Source organism: Lagenorhynchus albirostris, chromosome 9, assembly GCF_949774975.1.
Source record: "Lagenorhynchus albirostris chromosome 9, mLagAlb1.1, whole genome shotgun sequence".
NCBI lineage: Eukaryota > Metazoa > Chordata > Mammalia > Artiodactyla > Delphinidae > Lagenorhynchus > Lagenorhynchus albirostris.
The window spans coordinates 38,288,280-38,315,593 of NC_083103.1; the positions used below are offsets into that span (position 1 = coordinate 38,288,280).

The 27,314-nt window shown below is 47.3% G+C and overlaps 1 protein-coding gene across 9 annotated transcripts in view; it reads left to right on the top strand.

Annotated features, from left to right (window-relative positions):
* The window catches only part of ABCC8 (ATP binding cassette subfamily C member 8), a 76,259-nt gene that overhangs the window by 7,854 nt on the left and 41,091 nt on the right, over window positions 1–27,314 (top strand). For 8 of the 9 annotated variants that reach the window (XM_060159577.1, XM_060159579.1, XM_060159581.1 and 5 more), the window contains exons 4-10: window positions 3,686–3,852; window positions 5,746–5,988; window positions 6,881–7,069; window positions 14,521–14,685; window positions 18,040–18,195; window positions 22,886–23,020; window positions 23,350–23,512. In XM_060159577.1, coding sequence (XP_060015560.1) covers window positions 3,686–3,852; window positions 5,746–5,988; window positions 6,881–7,069; window positions 14,521–14,685; window positions 18,040–18,195; window positions 22,886–23,020; window positions 23,350–23,512 — 1,218 coding nt within the window. The remainder of the gene's footprint in view (window positions 1–3,685; window positions 3,853–5,745; window positions 5,989–6,880; window positions 7,070–14,520; window positions 14,686–18,039; window positions 18,196–22,885; window positions 23,021–23,349; window positions 23,513–27,314) is intronic. The other variant, XM_060159583.1, reaches the window with a different exon arrangement.

The window sequence follows — 27,314 nt, forward strand, 5'->3', positions numbered from 1 at the left end:
TGCCCCCACCCCAGGGTCCCCCAAGTGAGTGTGGTTGGGGGACTAGGGGGCAACAGATGGAGAGGTGTTAAACACAAGCTTCGGAGAGCCTCCCGCGCCAGCGTCTGAAGCAGCTCCTCATGCACAGAGACCTCTCATTAACCACGAGGCCTGGCTGACCGGTGCCCCTGGAAACACCCTGTCTGGGCATCTGGCGAGTTCATTTTCTCATTCTCCAGAAAGAGCATAATGTTCTCTCCGCAAAGCACAAATGACCACCCATGGATTGACCAGTCCTTCTCCAAGGAACAAAGACTAACTCCCCCCTTTGGTAGAGCTTTGCTCTCCACAAAGCCAGAAATTCTAGAACAGGGAAAAGGGAAGAGGATGCACCCCATGAGCTGCAGGACAGCAGGTATTAGGGGAATAGCTGGCCCTTTGAGGAAGCTACTGTCCGGTCACGGGTCTGGAGTCCTGCAGAAAGGTGACCCATGATGCACCCTACATTGTCCCGCGAAGTAACCTTGTTCCTGGACCCAGGTGAGATCAGAAGGTGTTCTGTGAGAATGTCATGTTTGAGCTGAGAACTGAAGGATAGGTAGGAACTAACTGTGAGAAGGGACAGGGGAATGCTTCAGGCAGAAGGAGCAGCATGTGCAAAGGCCCAGAGGCAGAAGATGCAAAGCACATTAGGAAATCTGGGCAAAAAATAGCAGCTGAAGTGCAGAGAGCAGAAGGGAGCCGAACTTTGAAGGTTGGAGTGACAGGTGGGGCAAGACCTTGAAGGCCACACTACAGGCGTTATTCTTTATCCCAAGGGCGATGGGAAGTCATTGAGGATTGGGATGTGTGTGTGTATGTGTTTACATATGCATAACATAAAACTTACCGTTTTAACCACTTTTAAGTGTACAGTTCAGTGGCACTCAATACATTCACATTGTTGGGTAACTATCACTACCGTCCATCTCCAAAACTCTTTCATTTTCCCATTAAACAATAACTGCACCCATTAAACAGTAACTCCCCTCAACCCCTTGAAACCATCATTCGATAATACTTTCTGTCTCTATGAATCTGTCTACATTAGGCACCTCGTAGTATAAGTGGAATCATACACTATTTTGTCCATTTGTGACTGGTTCATTTAACTTATTATATTCTCACGTTTCACCCATGTTGTAGCACGTGTCAGAATGTTCTTCCTTTTTCAGGCTGAATGATGTTCCATTGTGTGTGTGTGTGTATACACACACGCACACACACACACAGACACACACACACACACCATATTTTGTTTCTCCATTCATCCATCAATGGGCAGTTGGGTTGCTTCCACCTTTTGGCTATTACAAATAATGCTGCTATGAACATGGGTGTGTTGACATCATATTTGATTTAATGTATTGCTCTTTGGAGGCTAGGTTGGAGGAGGGCAAGAGGGGAAGTGGGGAAACCATGAGAAAGCTCTTAAGGCGGTCCAGGGGAGACATGATGGTGACCTGACCCAGGTGGCCACCCAGATGGACAGAAGTCAATGGATTCAAGATAATTAGGAGGTAAAATAGAATTTGGTAATAGGTAGGATGTGGGGATGAGGGAGAGGAAAGGGAGGGAAGAAGCAGAGGTAATGGGAATTCAGAGTTTAAAAACTCACCAGCAGCCCCTGTGTTTTACTACTTTCTTTCCTTTCTCCTGTTCTCTCGCACATGCACTAAGCTTTTACCGAATGCTGCTGTGTCTGGCAACAGGCTGAGGGCTCAGCACTGTAGGATGGGACTGTGGGAATAACCCCTGGGCTTAGTCCTGGGTCCTCAACTAACTCCCTGTGTGACCTTGGACAAGACACTCAGGCTCTCTAAGCCTCAGTTTCCCCATCTGAACAGGAATAGTAAGTCCCTGCCTAACGCATAATGTTCTTATAAAGATCAAATCAAACCATATCTGTTACGTGTTAGCGGCAAGACCAATCTGAGACATATTTTAAAGTCTTGGCCTCAGGAGGAACCCTCACGAAGGTCTAAAGAGGTTCTGGTGCCTGGGATAGAGTCTGTTGGGAGAGTATAGGTGTGGATGCAGGGGAATGTCCCCCAGCTAGGGGATTCCTTGTGACCTGGAGACCTGACCCAGCTGAGGGACATCATCCCAGTCTTGAGGGCTGGGACCAGAAGCGGATGCTCCTGCCCTCTATCCTAGTGCTCTCACTCAGGTGGCATTTGTCCCTCCTCAGTTCAATGTCTCAACCTAGTTCCCAGCCCAGAGCCAGGCTGGGACAGACCCCAGCTTTTGTCCCCAAGAGATGCCCTGGCATTTATGTCCTGGCCCTCCTAGGGATGAAGGCAGGGTGACAGTCTCCTTCCCTCTCTGTGATTCCTCTAGAGAGGAGCTCTAGGCATTTAGGCTGACCTTATATCATATATAAGATCATATATATCATATATTGCAGAGCATATGACTCTAGGGGGTAATTGGGGAAGGACTGCCTATGCTAAAGCACCCCCTAAAGGGGGACTTAGTTACTGCTGTCTTTTGTTGTCACCAGCTGACTGTGGTTTACTGGTGGATTTGGATGGGGGTGGTGGGAATTTACAGGATAGAATCCACAGATGGCTCCTGGTATTTATGGTCCAAGGTCTGAAATCTGGAGATAACAAATATCTTAACAGCTGATATCCAAAGAGCACCCACTGTGTGCCAGGCTCACTGTGCTAAATGTTCTCCATACATTGCTCATGACGACTTTTGAGGTAGTACTATTATTATTCCCATTTATGGATGAAGAAACTGAAGCCTAGATGGGTTAAATGACTTACCCAAGGTCACATAGCTATTAAGTCAGAGGATCTGTGCCCAGGGGTATCTGGCTGCAGGCCCAGCTCTAACCAATATACACACTGCCTCCCAGGACTGTGACTCATTTTTTTGTATCTCCCACTCCCCAGGCTCCCTGAGGAGCATCATCATGCTGTAGTGGACTCTGGACTTGGGGGCCAGGGACCTAGGCCCTCACCCTCTGTCTGTCACTAACTTGCAGTGAGCTTGGGCATGTCACCTCCTCTCTCTGGGCCTCAGGTTCCTCATCTGTTAAATGAAAAGGCTAGATTGAAGGACCTTTAAGATCTTCCCAGCTTGGGAATTCCGCAAGGAAGCCATTGTAGGGTGGAGCCTACGTGCACAGGCTCTGGCACTAGGCTAGTCCACTTAATGGCTGTGTGACCTTAGATCAGTTACCAAACCTTTCTGAGCCTCGATTCCCTTGTCCGTTAAACTGAGCATGACGGCAGGACCTCCTTCACAAGGCTAATATAAGAAATAAATGAGATAAATATGTTTAAAGTGCTTATTTGGTATGGTGCCTATAACTTAGTTAAATTCAAGAAATAATTCCACTATTTTTCTTCTTATTTATTGTAAAGGGAAGTTTGGCTGACCACCTTGACTTATAAGATGATTATTATTTTTGAACATGCCTATCATGAATGTTTTAATGTATGCACAGTCATCTCAAGATTACATGCTCATATATTCACACACACAGACACCCCCTTACTCAGAAATGTGCATACTCACACCCATAACACTTGCTTGTCCGCACACACACCTCTTCCCTGGCACACTTATTTTCTGTCCTCTTCCACACAGTTGCACACACACACATGAATATGTGCACACACATCCTCCGTGCTCTCTTGTCTCCCCTCGGCAGCCCTGCTAGTCTACTGGACCTTGGCCTTCATCACCAAGACTATCAAGTTTGTCAAGTTCTACGACCACGCCATCGGCTTCTCGCAGCTGCGCTTCTGCCTCACGGGGCTGCTGGTGATTCTCTACGGGATGCTGCTCCTCGTGGAGGTCAACGTCATCAGGGTGAGGGTAAGCAGGCCACTCCTGGGCTGCCACCCACCTGAGGACACACCTGCGCCAGGGCGGGGCTTCTGACCCGTGTCCTGCGCCTGGGTGTGGGTCCCCACCCTCTTCTTAGCCAAACCCTAGAAGGAGTCAGCTTCTTTTACCTGCTCCCAAAAGGTGAGTTGAGGCCAGTGGGAAAAGTTTCAGGAGGAACATTCCATCTGGCCCAGCTGCCCTCTACCCCAGGCTCCCAGGGGGAGAGGAAGTGACAGCTGAGGCTGTAGGAGTCTGGGTTTAATCCCATAGAGAGGAAATAAAAGCTTCAGGTACTGGCTTCTCTGAGTTTGTTTGATTTTTTTTTTCTTTTTGAGGTCAGGGAGGCTTATTTTAATGTATTCATATAGTTACACATGAATGAGTAAATGTGGTAAATGTGGCTGCATACATGTCTTTTTTTTAATCATTTTTGCTTGCCCCCTTTCCCTCTCTGAGCGTCATACCCTCCCCTCCCCCAACCTTTCTCTTCCCAGGTAACCCAGATTAACAGCCTAGTATGTGTCCTTCCATTTTTTGCTTTTATTAATATAATACCTTTTATTATACCTCTTTTAAATACCTCTTTGCTTTTATTAATATAATTAATATAATGTGTTAAGAATTTCTTCTTAACACATATAAGTATTGTTTTTTTCTTTCAATATTAGTTTTATAAAAATGGGATCATATTATACATAGTTTTTCATAGCTTGCTTTTCTCATCTAACAGATATCCCTTGTGACTCCCTCCAAGTCTGATATGGTTAATTTAGCTTCCTTAATGGCTGCGTAATATTCCATCGTGTGGATGAGCCATAATTTATTCAGCCATTACCCTATTGACGGGCATTCACTTTGTTGCCAACTTTTTTTTTTTTTTTTTTTTTTTTTTTTTTTGCGGTACGCGGGCCTCTCACTGTTGTGGCCTCTCCCGTTGCGGAGCACAGGCTCCGGACGCGCAGGCTCAGCGGCCATGGCTCACGGGCCCAGCCGCTCCGCGGCATGTGAGATCTTCCCAGACCGGGGCACGAACCCGTGTCCCCTGCATCGGCAGGCGGACTCTCAACTACTGTGCCACCAGGGAAGCCCCTGTTGCCAACTTTTTACCTTCATAAATAATGGCATATTCAACATTCCTATATCTTTATGTATTGCTGCTTTTATTTCTATGGGAGAGAATCCAAGGAGTGGAGTTACTGGCTCAAAGGGTCTGTGTATTTTAAATGTTAATTGATGCTGCAGATTACCTTCCGGAAATGCTGTAACCTACCAGCAGTGAATCAGAAAGCGCTTTCCCTTTCTCCAACCAGCAAGGGGGGCTATAGCCATTTCTAATTTGCGCCAGTCTGATGAGCATAAAGTGCTCCTTTGATCTGCATTCTCTGACTCCTCTGCTTTAGTTGGTGATTTGCAGGCTATGGAGGCTTCTATATTCCCTACGTCCACTGACCCTCACATCATCCCCTTTTTAGATGAGGATACACTTTAGATGAGATGTGTCCAAAGATGCCTTGCTAGTAAGTGGAGGAGGCAGGATTCAAACCCAGGTCTGCATGACTCCACATTCTGCAAACCCTACATGAAACACAATGGCATCTTCAGAATTGTAGAAGATGGTATATGGGAGATTCCTGCTCCTCCCCAACCCAACCCACCCCAGGGGATTCAGAGTGGCCTTCGATGAAGGGTTATGAGTCAGGAGGCCCTGGCACTTGTAGCCAAGAGGAGTTGGGGGATCCTCTTCCTGGGAATAGGCAAATGATGGCCCCATCTATTAGAGGTCAAGGGTGGGATGTCACAACCCCAGATCTTTGCTGAGGCAGAATGGAGGGTGGTGAGAAGGTGCACTTACCCATCCTCAGTGACCCGTGTGCCCCACAGAGATACATCTTCTTCAAGATGCCGAGGGAAGTGAAGCCCCCAGAGGACCTGCAGGACCTGGGGGTGCGCTTCCTGCAGCCCTTCGTGAACCTGCTGTCCAAAGGCACCTACTGGTGGATGAACGCCTTCATCAAGACTGCCCACAAGAAGCCCATTGATCTCCGAGCCATTGGGAAGCTGCCCATTGCCATGAGGGCCCTCACCAACTACCAGCGGCTCTGCGAGGCCTTTGATGCCCAGGAGGTCAGTGGGGGCATGGCCCCACCATCCATTCCCTGCCCTCTGGTTTAGAGTCACAGATGGGGACATCAGAAAGTATCAGGTCAAACCCTTGATGGGACAGTGGGGAAACTGAGTCCCAGTGAGAGGAAGAGGCTTGCCCTAAGTCACACAGTGAACCAGGGACAAGTCCAAGACCAAAGACTCATAGGACAGTCACAGCTGGAATGGCTGTCACAGTTTAGCTCATCTGGTCTAACACTTTCATTGTCCATGTGGGGAAACTGAGGCCCTGAAGGGAGGTACTGATTTCCCATGCCCTGTGCTCTTCCTTTTGGAGCCCAGTGACTGTAAAGGTGGGAATTTTCATCCATTTGGAGAGCAGGGGCATTAGTAGCCTGATCCTTACAATAACTCTATGATTTGAGCTAGGCAGGCATCTTTCCAAATCACTGATGAGGAAACTGAGGCCCTGAGAAAGGCTGTGACCTCCCCAGAGCTGGCCCATGGCTGGTAGGTAGTAGAGCCGGTTGCCTGACTCCCAGTCCAGTTCTCCTTCGCTAGTGCTTCTGCCCTAGCATCAAGGGGAGACACTGAGGCAGACACAGCGGCACTGGACTGGAATATTTACTCCCTCATTACAGTGCTGTGCTCGCCACATAGTCCCTGACCAGCTCTGTGACCTTGATCCATCATCTGGCCTCAGTTTCCCCACCTGGACCATGTTGGGTCCCCATATGGACCCACACAACCACACACTTGGTGGTTCCATAATTTCTTCCTGGAGTTCACCTTTTTGCAGCAGATGCCACTGGGTTTCCCCAGGCAGCAGGAGCCAGGAGCATCCTGGGAGGCTGGGCCCTGCTGTGAACGGGCCCTCAGCCACTCTGACCTGGCCATGGGTCTCTTTGGACAGCGGAAGGACATGCAAAGCACACAGGGTGCCCGGGCCATCTGGCAGGCCCTCTGCCATGCCTTCGGGAGGCGCCTGGTCCTCAGCAGCACTTTCCGCATCTTGGCTGACCTGCTGGGCTTCGCTGGGCCACTGTGCATCTTTGGAATCGTGGACCACCTTGGGAAGGAGAATCGCGTCTTCCAGCCCAAGGTAGGCCACCGAGGGGTAGAGCAGGCACCCTTTGCAAGGTTTTCACTCACGGGTGAGAAAGGGCAAGAGGCCGAAGTGTGTGAGCTGTGGCTGCAACGGGGCAGCTCCTTATGATGCACAGAGCCCTTAGCAATATCCCCCTCTAGGAGATGCTCTGCATCTGGTCAACAGAAATGTTAGAAGGCAAGCTTGTGCCCCTAGAGGATTTATGGCGTCTTGCTCTTTTCACCATACCATAGTCACCATAATACCTCTCTCAGTTACGTCATCATTCGGAAGGTTGCAGGAAGTGCATTTGTTTATCCAGTGTCTAGAGCTTCTATTTGTTAGCTTTTAGTTCATGTCATCTTAACAGACTCGAAATAACTTTTCCGGGATCTATCTTCTTCAGTTTTGTATATGCACAGCACTCAAGGTTCTGCAGGGCCATCTTGGTGGCTGCTGTTGTGGGGAGGAGAGTGGGAAACCTCCGTGTGTAGGGCTTTTTATCCCTCCACTACGAATTTTATTAAAAGCTGCCCCAGTTTTATTAATATGTTAGACTTGCCCATTAAAATTTCTTTTTTAAAAAGAGTTCCATGTCTTAAAAATACTTGAAGCCCATTGGACTAGATGATATCCAATGGCCTTTCCAGCTCTAAAGATGCTATAGACTGAAATTTGTCGGACAACAGCGACAGAAAAATCTTTCTGGGGTTTAGTTTCCTTCCTTGGGGCAATAACATCCACTCTGGGGGTGAGGGTGGAGTACTTAATTCTTCCATCTGTTTCTTTGCTGCCACTTAGGTTTAGATGGTCACGAAGCGGAAAACTTTTCACCTCTAATAAAATTCAGAGTCTTATTTTCCCAGCAGAACATCATTATAACCTTTTAACCACAAATAGACAGTCCAAAAATGATCCAGGGAATTACTAATTAGGGATCTGACTACTAATTTACGACTCTCCCTTGTGTAATGTTATTCATCTCGTGGGCCCCAAAATTGCAGATACCATTTAATCCTCAGGAGGTTCATATGAATTTTTTCCAGAGGTATAATTAATCAGCTGAGTACTTTTGGCCGGGAATATGAGACACTCCAAGTCTGTTTGTCTGATTTACTCAGCAAATGATTTTTTTTTTTTTTTTCGGTACACGGGCCTCTCACTGCTGTGGCCTCTCCCGTTGCGGAGCACAGGCTCCGGACGCGCAGGCTCAGCGGCCATGGCTCACGAGCCCAGCCGCTCCGCAGCATGTGGGATCTTCCCGGACCGGGGCACGAAACCGTGTCCCCTGCATCGGCAGGCAGACCCCCAACCACTGCACCACCAGGGAAGCCCAGCAAATGATTATTGAACCCTACCATGTGCCAGACCTGGGTATAGAGGCAATGGTTACGATGAGGAGATTAACAATAGTAACAACCATTTATTGACTGCTTAATACATGCCTGGCTGTGTGCAGAAGTTATCCATTTGCTATCTCATTTAATCCCTAAAACAGCCCTTTAGGGTAAGTTTTTTTGGTAACAGTTTTATTGAGATATAATTCACATAACCATACAACTTATAAGGTAGGTATTTTAATTCCCATTCTACAGATGAGGAACTTGAGGCTCAAAGAGGTTAAGTAACTTTCCCTAGGGTCTCTCAGCTAGTTAGTGACAGAGTCAGGATTTGAAACCAAGTCTCTTTCACTCCATAGTCTGGGCATTTACAATCATGATGCTAAATTGATTATTATTATCAAGCCATCACCGCTGGCTCCAAGGATTGTGAAACCCAATGGAGGAGAGAGAAATCTAAATAAAATATTTTTATACCATGTGTTAAATACTACTACTCGGAAGTAGATACAAGGAACTAAGGGAAGAAGGAGTGACTAACTCAGCCAGTGATCATGACAGCTTCGTAGAGGAGAGGGTATTTGAATGGGACCTTGACAGATGCATAGGAGTTGGCTAGGCTAAGATGGGTAGATTTCTTGTTCAATCAAGAATGTGAGGACTATTAACTTTGAAATAAATTTTATGAAAATTTTACTGTACTTCACAATTTTTATGCTTTTAGAAAATGCTTAAATAATGTATCAATTTCTTAAAAAAGAAACTTGAGAAAGCCTAAAAAAAAAAAAACTTTGAAGACTTTTTGCTTATTTAGACTTCAGTGGCTTTTGAGCCGCTGAACTTTATTTGCCCTCAAAAGAGGGGGAAAGAGACTGCTTCTCTTGTCCGCAGGAGTGTCACCTTCAGGTTCAGTCTGACCTTAGGTGACCCCTAAATACTCCATATTGATAAAACTGCAGCAGCATGGAGCCAATTGTTAATATTAGGGGGAAGTGACACCAGCCAGAGCCCTTATCAGCTTGTCCACATCGTCTTCTCCTTCCTATGTTTCCCAAAACTCTTATGCCAGTCTCCTAAGAACTCTGACGGCGGATGTGTCAAAGAGATGGTGAGAACAACACTTAGAATATTAATTCATCTGAATGTTAGCTTTGCCTTCTCTTTTCTCTTTGTTTATACACAAACCCTGGGATTTGCTGCCCTCTCATTGGAACGCTCTTGTCTCAGTTACTTGTTGGCACACAAATCACCGAGACAGATGGCACTGCCTCAGTGGCAGCAGGCCTTATCAAATTTAATATTTGTTCCCTGCAGCCCAAATACAATCAGCAAATTACAGACATAGAAACGAGAGTTGAAAGTAAATATAGTCTCCAGCGTCAGCAACAAAGAGCCCTCAATCGTGTGGTTGCTTGGGATATGGCTTAATTCTCATTTGGGCTTCTGGGCCCAGAAAGTGGGGGAAAGGGGTCATTTATTAAAGTTACTTCGGGGCTTCCTTGGTGGCGCAGTGGTTGAGAGTCCACCTGCCTATACAGGGGACACGGGTTCGTGCCCCGGTCCGGGAAGATCCCACATGCCGCGGAGCAGATGGGCCCGTGAGCCATGGCCGCTGAGCCTGTGCATCTGGAGCCTGTGCTCCGCAACGGGGGAGGCCACAACAGTGAGAGGCCCGCGTACTGCAAAAAAGAAAAAAAAAAAAAGTTACTTGGTTCACCCCACTGCCTCCCGGCAGGCAGCTCTAACCCAGAGAGACAGGTGCTATTCTGGTCTTTTTGAACAAAGAAGGAAGCTCTCTAGCTACACGTCACAATGTTTAACAGCCCTCTCAGTGAGAAAGCCCTTCTTTCTGCTCAGCCTGAATCCATCCTGCTGCAGTCAGCACAGCCAGGCACCCATTGTTTACTTTATTATCAGTGGCTGCCCTGTCCTCTCTTCCCTTGCCAGGATACTCACAGTTGGCAAGAATCATACCGCCCTTGGCATCTTCAAGGACAAGCATTTCTTATCTCTTCTTTTATTGTTGGAAGTGTCATATAGCTTGCTAGATCTTTGACACTCCTGTCCCCCTGCCACTCCCCAAGGAAAGCTGGGACCCAGGCTGTGCACAGCCCACAATAGATCTCTTTCCAGCCCCCTCTCTCACCCAACCCCCTCCAGCAATCTGTCACCTGCCATGAATGCCTCCGATCTGTCAGACGGGCAAGGATTTATAAAGAACTGCTGGCATCTGAAACCTGCCAGCACTGCTCTAGGCTGTGAGCTGAGTAGAGAAAAAAAGAATAGTCTGGGTTTGATCTCAGGGCCAAAGCTTCGAATGGCCTCTAAACCTCAGTGGGAGTCATGTGTAGGTTAGTGAGTGTGTGTTGTTTCTGAATGAGTTCTCCTGAGACCTGCTTATGAGTGTATGCGTATGTTCCTTCTGTTTGTCCCTGTGTCTCTTGGTATGTCTCTTTCTGTGTATATCTGTGTCCCCATTTGGACGCCTATATTTGTGGCTATCACTGTGGGTACTTTGAGAACTTATATCCATTTCTATGATTTTGTGATGTCAGCGTGTGGGTTGGTCTCTTTACAACAATGCCCATGAGCTGCTCTGGTCTGGTGTGCATCACTAACCCCTCTCAGCTGCCAAGATGCATCTCCAATGTCACCTCCTCCAGGAAGCCTTCCTCTGGTTGAATTAGATGCTCCTCTTCTGTGCTCCCATAATATCCTATGCTTGCACCATCAAAGCACCCCTTTTCTTTTTCCTCAACTTGACCCTGAGTCTCCTAAGACAGGACCTGTGTTGTCTGACCTCTATGTGCCCAGCTCCGTGCCTGACACCCAGGAGGCACAGGAGAAATTATTCTTCAATGAATAATGCAGATGTTACTGTTACTGCTTACCCTTACTAAAAAAATTTTTTACCTACATTGTTACATTGGATTCTCATAACAACTCTCTGAAGTAGAAACCCTTAATGGCCTCATTTTACAGGTAAGGAAACTGAAGCTCAGAGAGGTTGAGGAACTTACTAAGGACACAGTAGCTAACCTAATGAGCCAGAATTCAAACTCAGATATGGCTAACCTCAAAGTCTAAGCTCTAAACCACAATGTCAAATGGTTGTGGATGGATGGCTGGGTGCCTTGGTCTGTGAGTGGTCAAAGACAGTTCTCAGTGTTTTTACCCAGGGCCTCCCAGAACTGGGACCTACAAGCAATTCACTTTATGGCCCTTGCCAAAATTGGAAGCAAGATCCCAAGTGTCCCCCTCCCCTTTAAGCTCCAGAGAACAAGGGAAAGGAGGCTTTCCAGTCATACCTCTGGCCAGGCAGGGGCGATGGGAATCAGACCTGTAGAGTCCTGGGTGCTAGGCCTACCTCTGCAACAAACTCCCTCTGCGCTCTTCAGCAGTCACTTACATTCTGCAGGCCTCTGTTGGCTCGACTGTAAAATGGGGAAATGTATAGCTTCTATAAAGAGTAGATGGGGGATGAAGATCATATGCATTGATTAATTTAAAATATATTTATTGAGCGCTACTGAGGAAACCCCTGGAAACAAACACAATTTCCTCCCTGAGAGCTTGTGAAAATGTGAGACAAGGACATCTGATCTTCCAAAGCATTTACCACCCGCCAAATGTCAAGTTGTAAGTCCTTGGCCTTTTCTCTCCAGTCTTCAAGGTGCTGGGCAATGCCGGTGCTCTCACAGCCATTTGAAGCTTCCCAGGGCCTGCCTTCCTTGGGCAGCATCCTAGCCCTCTTTGGCTAGTCTAGAACCCACTTCTTAATCAAAATGTAGCGATTCTGACCTCCATTTCTTTTATGCTGTCTCTTTGAAGAGAGATCAAATAATGACCCAATCAATGACTTATACCTGCAAGCAGATTTTCATTTTAACAGGTCACAAAATTCTTGATCCAAATAAATATTATTTCTGACCCTAGAGTGTGTGTGTTGTTAGGGGAAGGGGTCAAGGCTTTGCCTTTAGATCTGAAAAATGAGAATTTGTTGCTTTGTGAAAAATGTACAAATACGGATGAGTGCATTTAATAAATAGCGCCCATAGCCTAACCAATGAGACTGGTTGATTTTTCTAGCCCTCATTCCCCAGCGTATGTGCTTTCTGATCATTGTGGCACAGTGAATGAGCGCCATTCCATGCTGCTCGAGAGCTTTCGTGGTAACTGGTGTTCTTGGTGGCATAACGTTCCCATGAGTCTCCTAATATACTTACCCATTCCCTGTGGTTAGATATTTACATGGATTTTTGCACTCTCCCCCTGCTATAATCCAGAGATAGTACATCTTTGCACATACAGCTCTTTCCTTATGTTAAATTATTTCCTTTGGGATAAACCCCCATGATGTGCTTTGTGGCTTTAAAATAATGGACTCTATTCTCCAGAGCTGGGTCTCTACAGAGGCTGGTAGAACAGAAGAATTCCAAGGCATGTTACACAGGACCAGGTTTTTCCCAAGCCCGGATGACTACATTTTTGACCCAGAACCATGCAGGTGGGCATCTTTCAGTCCCCCACAAGTCACAAGCTTGTAGCTGACAGTAGGAGACTCAAGGTCAAAAGACTGGATGAGACTTAAGTAGTGGATCTACGGTAGTGATTTTGGCATCATACAGGTTCATGTTCACGTGTTGTTTTCCTTTATCAGCATGTGACCTTGGGCCAGCCACTTAACCATGCTGAAACTCCATTTCCTCATGTGTAAAATTGGGCTAATAATGGCACTCTTCTCATTACGTATTGTGAGCATTGCACCTGGTAAATATTGTATCCTGCCCCTTGCTTCCCTGTAAGGTCAGGTTCTTAAGCCATGTGGCCTAGTTTTAAGGGCCATTTTGCTGCTTCCAGCCATCCCCACCCTCTCACTTCTCCCTTCTCCCTTTTCCTGTTGTACTTTGACAAATGAGACAGAGTCAGGGGCTTCAGGTGTCAGTAGGACCCCCTTCTAAGAGACCTCATTTCTCCCTATATCTGCTTCCTTGCTGTCCCCAAAAGGGAGAGACCCCATGCCACAGAGGAAGGGCCATACAGTTGTAACCAGGACCGGCTCCATGGAGCTGTGAGAGCTGGTTAAAGGGGCCTGTTGAACCAAGAGACAAGATGGTCTCTACCATCAGAAAGGCCTGTATCCAGGATGTAGGAATTTCTGACTCTAGGAACAGGACTCCGCTTAGAATCCTGACCCTTTCAGCCTGCTCTGGTGTGGACATGCCATCAGGCTCCTTCTTGGACATGCCATCAGGCTCCTTCTTAGCACTTTGTTCCCACCACTCTTTATCCCGCAGCAGCAGTTCCCACACCCTTCCAAATCACTTGCAAAGTTCAGGGCAGAGTCTCCGGAAGGGGAGAGCTATGTCTTCATGGAAACACTGATGTGGCTCTGCTGGGGAGCGATGGACTTAATCAAGATCAAAGTTTTCCCAGGAGCTGTTGATGATGATGCTGTTGTTCCCTGGTATCTTTAGCAATGAAGTCAAAGTGTTTGGGGTTTTTTTCCCCCACTGCTTATCATCTGAGATCTTGCTGGAGGTACAGGAAGCCTTACATTTAAAAGGAGGTCCCAGGAGCCCACAAGGCTGGGGCGCTTGGGTCTGAAATAGTCAATTATAGGCAATGAGTTCCCATCTCTTGCCTGGGAGCACTACTGCCATGTTTTCTGCTGGTCTTTCTCCCCAGAAGTTTCTACAGCGCACGCTGTTGGTGAATGTGGGACAAGGCCTCAGCTGATTCAGTTTTTGTAGCAGAGAACACACGTCGTGGGATCTGTTCTAGCAGTTCTAGTTTCGGCTGCTCTGTGATTTGCTCTATTTATTCTTGTCCTATTCAGAGTGAGCTCCCCTGGCCTGGTGACCAAAAAGCCGAGAGTCATATTTATGGGCATGAGGTTAGAACTGGGCCACATTCTGTTCACCTAAGTTTATTGATGGAGAGAGTATAGGCAACCCTCCCTATAGTTAGAAGAATGCTAGTCTGATTTTTCACTCATAAACAGTTGCCCAAGGCTTGCAAGCATGGAGGGTCCTATAATAATGGCCTCTATGGCCCAGTAACAGGTACCAATGGCAGTCATTTTGCTGGCCACGACTGCCACCTCTGAATTTCTCTTTCCAACAGACACAATTTCTCGGGGTTTACTTTGTCTCATCCCAAGAGTTCCTTGCTAATGCCTACGTCTTAGCCGTGCTTCTGTTCCTTGCCCTCCTACTGCAAAGGACATTTCTGCAAGCATCCTACTATGTCGCCATTGAAACTGGAATTAACTTGAGAGGAGCAATACAGGTACTTGAATGATTATTCTTTTCACTTCACAATAAGAACTGCATTATTTGTCCTCACGGACACTCAAGAATGATTCTGCTGTGAATTTATTTTCTTGTTACCCTTTAACAGTGTTTTGAAACAATAACCATTGACAAGGCAGTGTGACATAGTGGAGAGTGCCTTGGGCTAGTCTTGGGAAATGTAGTAGTTCTAGCCCTAGTTCTGCCTTGGACTAGATCTGAGATGTCAACTGCTCAGCCTTGAATGGGACAGACATCACTAATCAGTCACAGCACTTTTTCCTGCTGAATGCAAGTGCAGCCTAAGAATCCTTCTATAAATATTGTTCCAGGGCTCTGTTACCAGACAGTCTTCTTTGGTTACAAAGAAGCATGTCTGACATACCAAGACTAGATAGACTGTAAGATCTATTTGAACTCTTAAATCTTGGGTCGTGACGAGAGAGACGTACCCGGCCTGGTAAGTCCCTGGGTCTAGGTTCTTGTTCCTGCCTGCTGTGGCTTCCTTCTCAGAGTCGGTTGAAAGGATGGTAAAGGTCAGGAAGGATTCAGGGCCCCATTAGGCAAGGTGGTGATGAGCCCCAGTGTTTTTTGTTTTTTGGTTTTTTTGCGGTACGCGGGCCTCTCACTGTTGTGGCCTCTCCCATTGCGGAGCACAGGCTCCAGATGCACAGGCTCAGCGGCCATGGCTCACAGGCCCAGCTGCTCCACGGCATGTGGGATCTTCCCGGACCGGGGCACGAACCCGTGTCCCCTGCATCGGCAAGCGGACTCTCAACCACTGCACCACCAGGGAAGCCCCAAGCCCCAGTGTTTTCATTAGAATTTTGGTTCCACTGTTGGAATGGAGAGACCCAGTGTGATAGTGGTTTAAATAGGATAAAAGTTTGTTTTACACATTTAGTCAGGGCTGATGGAGCAGCTATACAATCATCAGAGACCTTGGCTCCTTCTGTAATGTTGCTTTGCCAGCCTTCTTACATGACTTTGTCTCATGGTTTAATGTGACTACTGAAATTGCCACTATCGTGTCTACATTTAAACTGACAAGAAGAAAGATGGGACAATAGGAAGGCCTAATGTCTTTCCAAATCATGATGCGGAAGTTGCACAGATCCTCTCCCATCCCACTGGGGAGAAATTGGCCACATGGCTATACCTAGAGAGGCTAGAAAGTGTGGTCTTTATTCTTTTTCTTTTCTTTCTTTTTTTTTTTTTTGGCCACACCACACGGCACGTGGGATCTTAGTTTCCCAACCAGGGTTCAAACCTATGCCCCCTGCAGTGGAAGTGTGGAGTCCTAACCACTGGGCCATCAGGGAAGTCTCTGGTCTTTATTCTTGACAGCCATATATGCCCTGCTAGAAATTCGTCTTACAGAAAGAAGAGAATGGATAGTGGGGGACAGCTGGCAGATTCTGCCATACCCAGCAATTCCCATGAAGTCAGTAGAACACTAGGAAATTGTGACTAAATCCCAAAGCCAGCTCATTCTTCAGAAATGTTTCTCAGAATCATGAACATTGATTGGTCCTCTGGGAGCCAGGATCAGAGGCATTGCAGAAAAGGAACTGAGAAGAGAAGGGTAGAGCCTGGGCTGGAGACTGTGTCTGGGTCCAAACTCTGGTTATCTTGGTATAGTCCATGTAAGTGGCGCCCCCTGGAGTTGTATAGTGCACAGCTTGGGAAGCTGTCCACCTCCAGTGGTTTTTCATTTCCTCATGAATGTCATCAAGTGAGAATGGTAGAAAGATCCCAGGAAAATCTAAGACCCTCTAAGACTCACAGGGGTTCAGATCTAGGAGAACCAAGCTATTGCTAGTTCAGAAAACCTCTCTAAAATCCCAAACTCTGTCCAGACCCCTCCAGTGACAGGCAGGCATGTATCACCACAAACAGCAGCCAATTTCATAGTCAAGCAGTTTTGTAATTAAATCTACTTTCTATTTCTGTCATAAATCACACACTAGCCCAATATTTTCCAATTATACTAAAAAAGCCAAATATGGTTTTTTAATGTATTAGCATGTAATCATTTTTATTAAACTGTCTGAATCTTTTGCACGAATTCATTTTGTCCCCGAAAGAAAATGCTGGCATTAATTATGGGAGCGAATTAGAGAAAAACTTCTTCCTTTCAGAGATTTACAGAAATCTATAGATAAGGGTTTATGTCTTCATGAGTTTGAGAACAACGACAGTTCTTGCATGAAAAGTTATGAAGCAAGATTCCGTATTATATATAATTTTTGACATATACCAGGTTTCGGTCATGTAATTCTCTATATCCTGGTCTTAATAATGCTTTATTTGATAGTTTACTGTATGTTCCTACTTCACTGAAACTAGATTTATTATTATTCTTTAAAGACTGATTGCACATAACTTAGGATGAGCATAGATCTGTCAAAAAATGTCATTGCCATTATATTAAACCTTACCCATGGTATATATAAACTCGTGAAAGACAGAACAGGTTCATGCTTTAAGCAGACCTGACCCATGAAAAAGCCTGGGTTTACACAAAAGATGAATTAAGGGCTGGGAATCCACCTTGCAACAGAATGCACAGTAGAATTTCATTCAAGAGCAGGCATCCCTAAAGGGAATGCATTTTTCCTCGTTTAAGGGCACAGAGCCTGACAATTGCCATCTTTCTGGGAGGCACAGTCACCGTGCACATAGAGCTTTTAGGTTCGGAGTTCACAGGGAGCCATTGCCATGGCTGCTCCCCATCTACCCTGGGGAAGTAGAACAAGGTCCTTGGGGTGGCCAGACTCCGGAAGGTGCTGAGGCTGATCGACACAAGCATTTGTCTCACATAAGACCTTCCCAGGCTGAATCCTTGTTTTATTTAAAGGCTCAATTAAGACAGGACTTGGCCCCAGAGCATACCCCTTTTCCCGGGTGAAGAAGCCGCATTAAAACAGATGGCTGCCACCCTTCGTCATTTTTATGGCTCTAAAGTGTGTTCTCCACGGACCTCCGGTAAATCAAGAATACAACTGGACGTGAAAATCTGCTTTTAAGATTTAAAAGCTAATTAAGTCCTGTCTCCAAGGGAAAGGCCTTGCTTGCTGGGGAAGTAGCTTGCCATGCTAGCACAGATTCCTCACGCGAATGCTGCCTCTCTGACTTGCTTGAACTATAGTCAATGCCCTTTACCTCTCTGAGCCTTAGTTACTCCATTTGTAAAACTGGAACAATCATGCAGTGCCCTTTACAGAGCTGCTCTGGGGCTCCATGGGGGAATGTCTGAGAAGCCCCTGGCACTTTAGAGACACATGACATCTGGGGTGGTGATTAGGATGTTGATGATGACAAATGTGAAACACTCTGCTCTCATTTCCAGACCAAAATTTACAATAAAATTATGCACCTGTCCACCTCCAACCTATCCATGGGGGAAATGACTGCCGGGCAGATCTGTAACCTGGTAGCCATCGACACCAACCAGCTCATGTGGTTTTTCTTCTTGTGCCCAAACCTCTGGGCTATGCCAGTACAGGTAAGGGATGTGTGCTTTGTTGGGGATTGGGGGACACAAAACCAGAATCCGCTGGTACATGCCCAGTGGCCAGAAGCTCACCATCTTCCATTCCTTGTTTGCCTGTACCTTCTATCCCCTTGGGGTCTCCATGGAGTGTATGCCTGGGTGTCTATACGGTCTTATACTCTGCAAGTGGTCTAGCCATCTCTCTTGATGATCAGAGAAGGCAGTGTCACTAAGACTTTTAAAATGTAGCCAACCTTAAAAAAAAATGTATAGAATAATCATGTGTGGAACACTTTCACAGACATTAAAAGTTATGTTATAGCAGAGTACTTAATTACGTTGAAAAGTGTTCACGATGTATTTTTAAGCAAAAAGAGTAAGTTAAAAATAGTATTCACAGTGTGCTTCCTGCTAAATTGGAATATACACATGTATATATTTGTACAGATTCACACAGGAAAAAAAAGAACTGAAAGTCCTCGTGGTGGGATTACAAGCGATTTTTATTTTGTTTATGCGTTTCTAAATTCTCCAATAAACCCGTGTTCATTTTGGAAATCTAAAACATGGCATTTCCTAAAGCCAGGCAACTTTTGGGACTGGCTCTGGAGAAGGCACATTCTCCCCCAACAGTAGAATGAGAATCCCCGGCACGGTTTACCTGACTCCTGGCCTCATCTGCTCCATCTCCCACCTGGAGCTCTTCCACCACAGAGTCTGTGATTCCTGCCGTGTGCCTGAAGATGCATCTTCACTCTGGTGCTCAGGCCAGAAACTGAAATCCAAGATCCACTCCCAGAGGGCCTGCAGGCTTCACAGGGGATGCCTGGTATAGCAGAAAGTGTCTGGACTTGGGTGAGGCAGGCTGATTCAAGTACTTAACCTATCTGAGCCTCGGTTTCCTCATCTGGGAAAAGAGGATGATTCCTACCCTCTGGAGGTGTTCTGATGATTCAATTAGATAATGTAAGCAAAGCACCAAGCACAGTGCCTGGCATAGAGTGGTCACTAAGTAAACATCACAGCTCTCTAACTTGCTCACTTTGATGTAAGAACTTTACCAATCCAGAATCCATTGCTTCTTGGGATGTAGATTCCTTAATCTAAAGTGATGTATATTGGTCTTCCTTACCTGTAAAGTTTATATGTAAGAAACACTAAAGAAAACCAGAAGGAGAGGCTTGCATAGGGAGGCAGCTAGACAAGCTTGGATGTAGGGCAGGAAATCTGATGGTCCTTTTTACGGGAACAGCCATATACACCATTCCCTATTACCACCGACCAACACCCAGATCCCTGTGCCCCCCTCCACTCTGCCAAGATGGATCAGTGACTACAGAAACTATAGAAGGGCCTGGAGAGCTCATCTAATAGTCACAGCCTTTTATCGTTTCTCTTGTGTTTCCTTGAACAACCCGTTTTGGAAGATTTTGTCCACCAGACCTGCTGCATTGTTATGGTTACTATTTTACTTTTTAAATTTTATTTCTTTATTTTTATTTTTATTTTTTTGGCTGCATTGCGTCTTCATTGCTGCGCGTGGGCTTTCTCTAGTTGCGGTGAGCAGGGGCTACTCTTCGTTGCGGTGTGCAGGGCTTCTTATTGCGGTGGCTTCTCTTGTTGCAGAGCACAGGCTCTAGGCGCACGGGCTTCAGTAGTTGCGGTGCATGGGCTTCAGTAGTTGCGGCGCACGGGCTTCAGTAGTTGCGGCACACGGGCTCAGTAGCTGTGGCTTGCGGGCTCTAGAGCGCAGTCTCAGTAGTTGCGGCGCACGGGCTTAGTTGCTCCGTGGCATGTGGGATCTTCCCGGACCAGGGCTCAAACCCATGTCCCCTGCATTGGCAGGCGGATTCTTAACCACTGCGCCACCAGGGAAGTCCCTGGTTACTATCATTAATAGTGTTTGTTGCACATGTACCATTGCTAACAAAACTAATAGCTAATAGCCCCTGCCCTGTGCCTCCCCTGCCCAGCCTGTCTCACTTGTGTAATTAACTCTCACAACACCGGGGTTGGGGGTGGGGTGGGGGGGATGGGGGGGGAGATTAGGTAAGAATTTTTAACTCCACAAAGTACTTACATTTCCTTATTTATCATGAAGTATCATTTGATTTTCTGTTTTAATTCCTCAAAGACTGTACCTTTGCCCTTATAGCTTTGACCAGCCTCAAGACACAGTGTTACCACCGGAATTGATACAATTCCTTCGACCAAGTCAGGATTCCATGTGGAGCCTGGTTGGCCACAGGGCACATGAGGCTTTTGATGGTATTGCAATTAGCTCAGGAGCCCCTGTTCCTTTGTCCCCAGGGGCTCACCCTGATTTGTAATCTTTTTTATTCACATATACTTTTTTAAATAACAGTTTTATTGAGATATAATTCACCCACTTAAAGTGTACAACTCACTTTTGCATGTTTACAGAGTTGTGCAACATCATCACAATTTTAGAACACTTTCATCACCCCAAAAAGAAACCGACATCCACTGGCAGTCACTCCTCATCCCTGCCCCCAGCTCTAAGCAACCACTGATCTACATCTACTTTTGAAAACCTAATGAAACTTTCTTCTCAGAAAAACAAATGTGCATTCACACATTTTGCCTACAATTTAAGGGGCTTTGCGGGCCCTCTGAAGCTTATTGACAGCCATGTCAAAGACCTTGGCCAGAGTGGGGACCTCTGTGCTTCCTCATGCCATGGGCATCAGAGGCCCAGAGAGGGCAGGGACCTTACCCTGGGCCACACAGTGAGCTGGTAGGAGCACCATACCCAGGTATCGCCTTTCTGTGGTTCCCTAGTGACAGAGATCCCATGAGTCTTGTTTGTTTTTAAGAAGGAGGGTCAGGGACTTCTCTGGTGGCCCAGTAGTTAAGACTTTGCCTTCCACTGCAGGGGGTACTGGTTCGATCCCTGCGATCCCTGGTGGGGGAGCTAAGATCCCATATGCTTGGCAGCCAAAAAACCAAAACATAAACAACAGAAGCAATATTGTAACAAATTTAGTAAAGACTTTAAAAATGGTCCACATCAAAAAAAGATCTTTATAAAAAGGTCAGCCACCTTGTCTCCAGCTAAGTGTCAGGCACTATTCTAGGTTCTTATCATATATATGTTCATTTAATCTTCACAACAGTCCTGCTAAGGCAGCAATTAAAATTACCATTTTAAAAATGAAGATGCTGAGATGCAAGATTGCACTGCCAGTAAATGCTGGGACTGCATTCAAACTCGGCTGCAGACTCCTGGGACTGTGATCTCCCCACCACTACACGAGATTGCTTTCCTAGCCTGAGACTAGGAGATAAAATAGTCTTTTTATTCCCCACACTTGCTTTGCACACTCAGAATCCCTGATTTCTGGTATGTTCTCTCACAGGGTCCATTCAGACCCCTGCAGAAGGGCAGAGGGGCAGAAGGGTCTGGGGAGCGTGACAAAGGGTGGCTGAAGTGTGAGGAGGAGCCTGGTGGCAGTAGAAGTCATCACATCCCCAGCTCTTGCCCCAGCAGCTGCCAGCCTTGGAGGTGGTGGGCGTGCAGACACCGACCCCCCAGCCGGGGCCCTGGCGGTGACTCTGGCAGTGGTCTGAGAGCTTCCCTGGTATCCTGCTCTACCCAAGTTGCTAAACAACACCCCGACTGCCTCCAAATGAGGACAACTAATGGAAAGAGTGGAGGCCAGGGATAGTTTTCCAGAGGGATGATGGGAGTGGGGGCCAGCAAGAGTAGGAAGGTTTTTCATCTCCTAATGTGCTCCTCTGCCCATCCATGCCAGCATTTAACCATCAGTTAAACACTGGGAGGCAGGTGGTAAAGGGGTCACTTACCCGCCCCCTAGGAACCTGCTAATGCAGGAGGCATTCTCTAACTAATAGACACAACAGAGCCACCCACCCGCTCTTTGGCCTTTGAGATGGTGCAGGAGCCTAGTGCCAATTTGGTGTAGGGCTCAGGGAGTGCAGGGCCAACCCAGACACACTTTTGTTTTCTTTTAAGGAAGCAGCACATCTGTTCCTCTAGAATAAGTCCTGAGTTTAGAAGCGTCTGCCTTTGAAGGCGACCTGAGAAGTTGTCATCGTGATGCTTTGGGGGCTGGCAAGAGTAATTTATACTTCTCATAAATATTCAGAAGCCAGCTGTCATTTACATAAAGCTAGAAACAGAATGAATTCTCTTTTTAGAGGATGCCTACCAGATTCACTAAAAATTAAAGACACCAGGAGCATAAGGATGAAAAGTAAACTCTTAGACCCTGGACTGGTTTTGTCTGGCATGGATACAGCTATTTTGCTCCTTTGCTTACGTATCACTTTTTTCCAATGAGAGTGAACCATCAGCCTTGAAAACCAGCAAATAGAACAAAAGGTGCTGTCACTCACTGTGCAGACTCACCTCTTAGACCTCCATCTGCAAAAGTAGACATGGAGAGAGTTAATGCCTCAGCCAGCCTTGCAGATAAATACAGTTAGTTACCAGCCCAGAAATTCTCTGCTTGTGTGAGAGCCCATCATGTTAGTCCCTCCTTCTGAAATTGCTTTGTAACACCTCCTCCTCTTTCCCACAAGAAACTTTTGAAAGCTGGACACAAAGCCATGTCCCACTTTAGGGCACTGGGTTACCGGGTGGGGAGGGGGGTGCCAATACCCCCTGGCAGGGAAGCCCCCAGATCAAAGGGAATTCATTCCCATGACCCTCCCTCAGATCATCGTGGGTGTGATTCTCCTTTACTACATCCTTGGAATCAGTGCCTTAATTGGAGCAGCTGTCATCATTCTGCTGGCTCCAGTGCAGTATTTTGTGGCCACCAAGCTCTCCCAGGCCCAGCGGAGCACACTGGTAAGTATCTGTAGGTGGGCATGCGCCCCCTTTTCCCGTCCTTCCCCCATACTGCTCCCTCTCCCCTTACATTAGTGGGTCTCCTCACTCCTCCCCCAGATGTCACCAAACAGTGCCCCCCACACACATCCACACTATGATTGACCTTAAGCAGGTTACTTCAGCTGTCCGGGCCTCGGTTTCTTTGTGAAATGGGATTAATGGAGCATCCCCAAGGAGACGGAGGCTGGGCGGAGGCTGTAAAATGGTGAGGGCGTTGACCCACCTCCTTCCTCTTGGGTGGGATGGGGGCAAAAGAAACCCTTCTCTGACTCAGTGACTCCTGGCAGGAGTATTCCAACGAGAGGCTGAAGCAGACCAACGAAATGCTCCGTGGTATCAAACTGCTCAAGCTGTACGCCTGGGAGAACATCTTCCGCACGCGGGTGGAGATGACCCGCAGGAAGGAGATGACCAGCCTCAGGGCCTTCGCCGTCTACACCTCCATCTCCAGTGAGTCCCCCGCAGCCAGCCAGCCCTGTGTGCAGCTACTTACATGCCAGGATAGGGTGCCAGGGCTGGGGGAGGAGGTCGGGGTGGCAGAAGTGGGAGACTTTGGGGATCATCCCGTCCAGGAGAGCCTCAAACTGTCTCTTGTAGCAGAGCTGCCAGAAATCAATGTTCTTCAGCCATTTATCGAGCAAACGTATTGAGAGCCTGCTACGTGCAGGGCCCTGGGCTGGCCCTCAAGGTACAGTGATGAGAGAGATAGATGTAGTCTTTGATGTCTTATTAAGATGATATGTTATTGAGAGGCAGCAATAAATGAATAAATAACAGCAGTTTTGAATTCTCCCGAGTGTGAGGACTTCTTTTCAATAAGTCAGACTGAGCTGCCAGGGCCTTAAGGAAGCTTTCATCTACCTGGGGCCATGAGAGGTAGAAAATTTCTCTTTAAAGAACAAAAGCTCAAGCTTGAGGTACTCACAGGTGTAGGGACTGAATTTACATTAACCAAGTGGTTTGGGAACCCCAAGCCCCGAAAATAGAGAAAAAAAGACCAAAACTGGTAAAACTCCTATGGTCCCAGAAGACACGCATATTAAAACCATTTTCCAGAGAACATAGGACTCCAGTGGCAAATACTCATGTTAAACAATGAGCTGATAATAAAGAAACAAAAATCCTCCAGAAAAGATGTACCACCAGAGTGAGAGTCAGCAAATAGGAGAATTCGTTCCTCAATACCTCGAGATGATAGAATAGTCTGAAAGAGATAATAAAATAAGTGCTTTAAGGGAACTCCCTGGCAGTCCAGGGGTTAGGACTCTGTGCTTTCGCTGCTGAGCACCAGGGTTTGGTCCCTGGTCAGGGAACTAAGATCCCACAAGCTGCACGGCATGGCCAAAAAACAAAACAAAATAAAACCAACAAAATAAGTGTGTTAAAATAATTGAAGGAAGGCACAAGGCAAACCAGCAAAAAGAAAGCCAAAAGAACTTCTAAAAATTAAAAATTTAGTTATTGAAATTAATTCAGCTGGCCCCCTGGTCAGAGTGGGCATATAGAGGTCAGGTGATGGATGGAGTCCTGGCCCAAGTTTATCTCACAGTTGGTCTAGTGGTTCCATGGATCCACCCCTTTGTGGTTACTGCCCAAGTGCATAATTGGGATGTAGATATTTAGCAGCTAGAAAACCTCATTCTGATTCCCTGATCTGTCCAGTTTAAGAGCCATTTTGGTAGGAAGGGCCAAGAGGAAGCCCCCAGAGAGAAAAAAATAAAAAAGAAACAAAAAACAACTCAGTGTACAGGTTAAATGAATTAACATAGCTGAAGAGAGAATTTGTGAATAAAAAGATAGATCTGTGGAAATTACACAGAATGTGGCAAGGAGAGATAAATGGAAAATGTTTTTGTAAGTTGGGAGAACCATTTTACAGATGGGAAATTGAGGCCCAGAGGGGGGCATCTTCCTGAGGTCACTTCTGAGGTTAATGGCTTGGCTCAGACTAGATCCTCTGGAATCTCTGAGACTCCCAGCCTCATGCTGTTTTCCACCCAGAGCCAGGAACCCAAGTGGGGTGAAGAAAACTGAGGGCACAATGGGCACCATTTTCAGGCTATTGTCTCTGAATAGAGGAGAAACAACCCAGCATGGGCTCTGACAGGAGTGGGAAATAGGGAAGGAAATTAAGAGAGGTAGACACTACGACTACCACCCCCCTCCAGCTGAAGTTGGTTCTCTTGGTGTGGCAGGAAGAGACACACCTGTGGGCATGGCAGTGCTGGGCAGCAGTGGAGGGTGCACCAGATGTGTCTCCCAGAGAGGTGCATGGAGAATGAGGTGGTCCCTCAGGTCACCTGTGTGTTCCTGGCAGTCACGTTGCCTAGCGAGGGGGTCTGGTGGGCTCAAGTGGCCAGCGTCCAACCTGAAGGTTCTCACACGGTGGGGCTTGCACTGAGCACTTCCTTGTGTCCGGTCAGACCATGGCATCCTGGTCCAGGCACCAGTGGCCAGGCCACCCACCATCGTGGCACCAGCCATGACACCCTTCTGCAGAAAATCCTGCTAAGAGCTGATTTTCTCAGAATGGAGCGATGAGCATGGCAGTCTTCCTAGATTCTTCACCAAGACACTCCAGGTTCCTCAGCCGTGACCTTGTGGCCTCCAGGCACCCCTGGGCTGAGCACTTGATAGGACAGGAGAAATTAGGCGGGAGCCTCTGGGGAGCTCAGAGAAACCAGTGTCCACACCCTAGGCCCTCTTCAGCCTCTCTGTCAGCTCTGCTTACCCCTGAGCCTGGTCGTGGTAACAGTAACCCCACGCTGTGTACAGACCCGTGAGTTACAGACACCTAGCTTCCAGACACCCCATCAGGGGGAACGACTGCTGAGGTGGGGGAGGTCTTCCCCCTCCCGGCAATAACGTGGCAGGGTGGAGTAGGGCAGGCTCACTGTTGCTACGACGGGAGAGAGGGAAGGGAGGCCCTAAGGAAATTGGGAGCACTGGGTCCCCAAGATTCCTGACAGCAAAGTAGGGACAGCCTCTGGTCACACAGGTGGGGGCAGGTGGCAGCTACTTTGGTTCTAAGAGATGTATGCTTATTTCCTGCAATCCAAACTTCAACCTGCTGGGACATGTTTCCTATGGAAACAACATCATAAGATGCCTAGGTTCCCAGGCTAGCCCACGAAGCCTGTCTAGTAGGTGCTTTTTGTCCTGTGGGGCCCCCAGAAGACTAGCCATGGCTTTGTGAAGGGTCTGGAGCCAGGAGGACCTGGGGCAATAGCTGAGATGACAATGGCTCTGGAGCTAAACAGGGGTCTCCCCAGGGCGCCTCACCTGTCCAGTACTTGGTGACCTAGAGAGATCAACAGAGCAGCCCAGGCTGGTCCCTGGAAGAGGGCAGAGAGGAGGAAGGGGACGAGCCCTCCGGGAGAGAGAGCTTTGAAAGCCAAGTGCTGTTTGCTCTGTGTTTGCCCTTGCTGGGATGGGTTTCTTTGTGTTGGTCGGCAGTGGGTTGGGGAGAGACAGGGAGTTAGGGCGAGGGCACCGCCAGGCTGCAGTTATATGCTTTGAGTGTGTTTTCATTTACTTCCTCCTGGACTTCCTGCCTTCTGCTCTCTGTCACCCAGAATTAGGACACAGGTCATTAAGCTTGAGGTAATGGGGCATCTTTGATTCTCGCCTCTGGCACCAGCCATGGGGTCCTGTGGCCGCAAAGGAGCCCTGGAGTCACGTGTCCTGATGGGGCTCATCCTGGTGCTGCCTGCTGGGCTTTCAGTCTGGTCATTGTACACCAGGCAGACTGTCAGGCAGACAAGGTTACCTCTGACACTCTGTCTGATGGTCTCACAGTGGCATCACTGAGAGCTCCTGTTTGTGGAGCCTTGAGCTGGTGCATGGCAGGACAGAGCAAGGGGGTGAAAAGGAAATGATACAGTTTCTCTGCCATCAAAATCCAGAATCAGCATTTCCTCTCGGAGAAAAACAGATGTGAGTTACTCAGAGGGCGTTAAGTGAGCCCTGCCCTGTGCTGACCACTGGGAGGGACGCAAGAGACCAAAAGATGTGCTCCTGTTCTCAAGGAGTTTATAAGAAGTCGGAGCTAACATACATGAAACAGTGTGGCAGGGAGCTCTCGACCACGGGGACCTCCTCCACTCTGCTGCCCAGCAAGCCTGACTTCATTTAACCCTCCGAACAACTTTGTGAGGTTTGTAGCACTATTGTCCTATTTTACAGCATGGAAGACTGAGGCTCAGGGAGGTGAAAGGACTCTCTGAGGTCCTCAGCCAATAAGTGGCAGAGA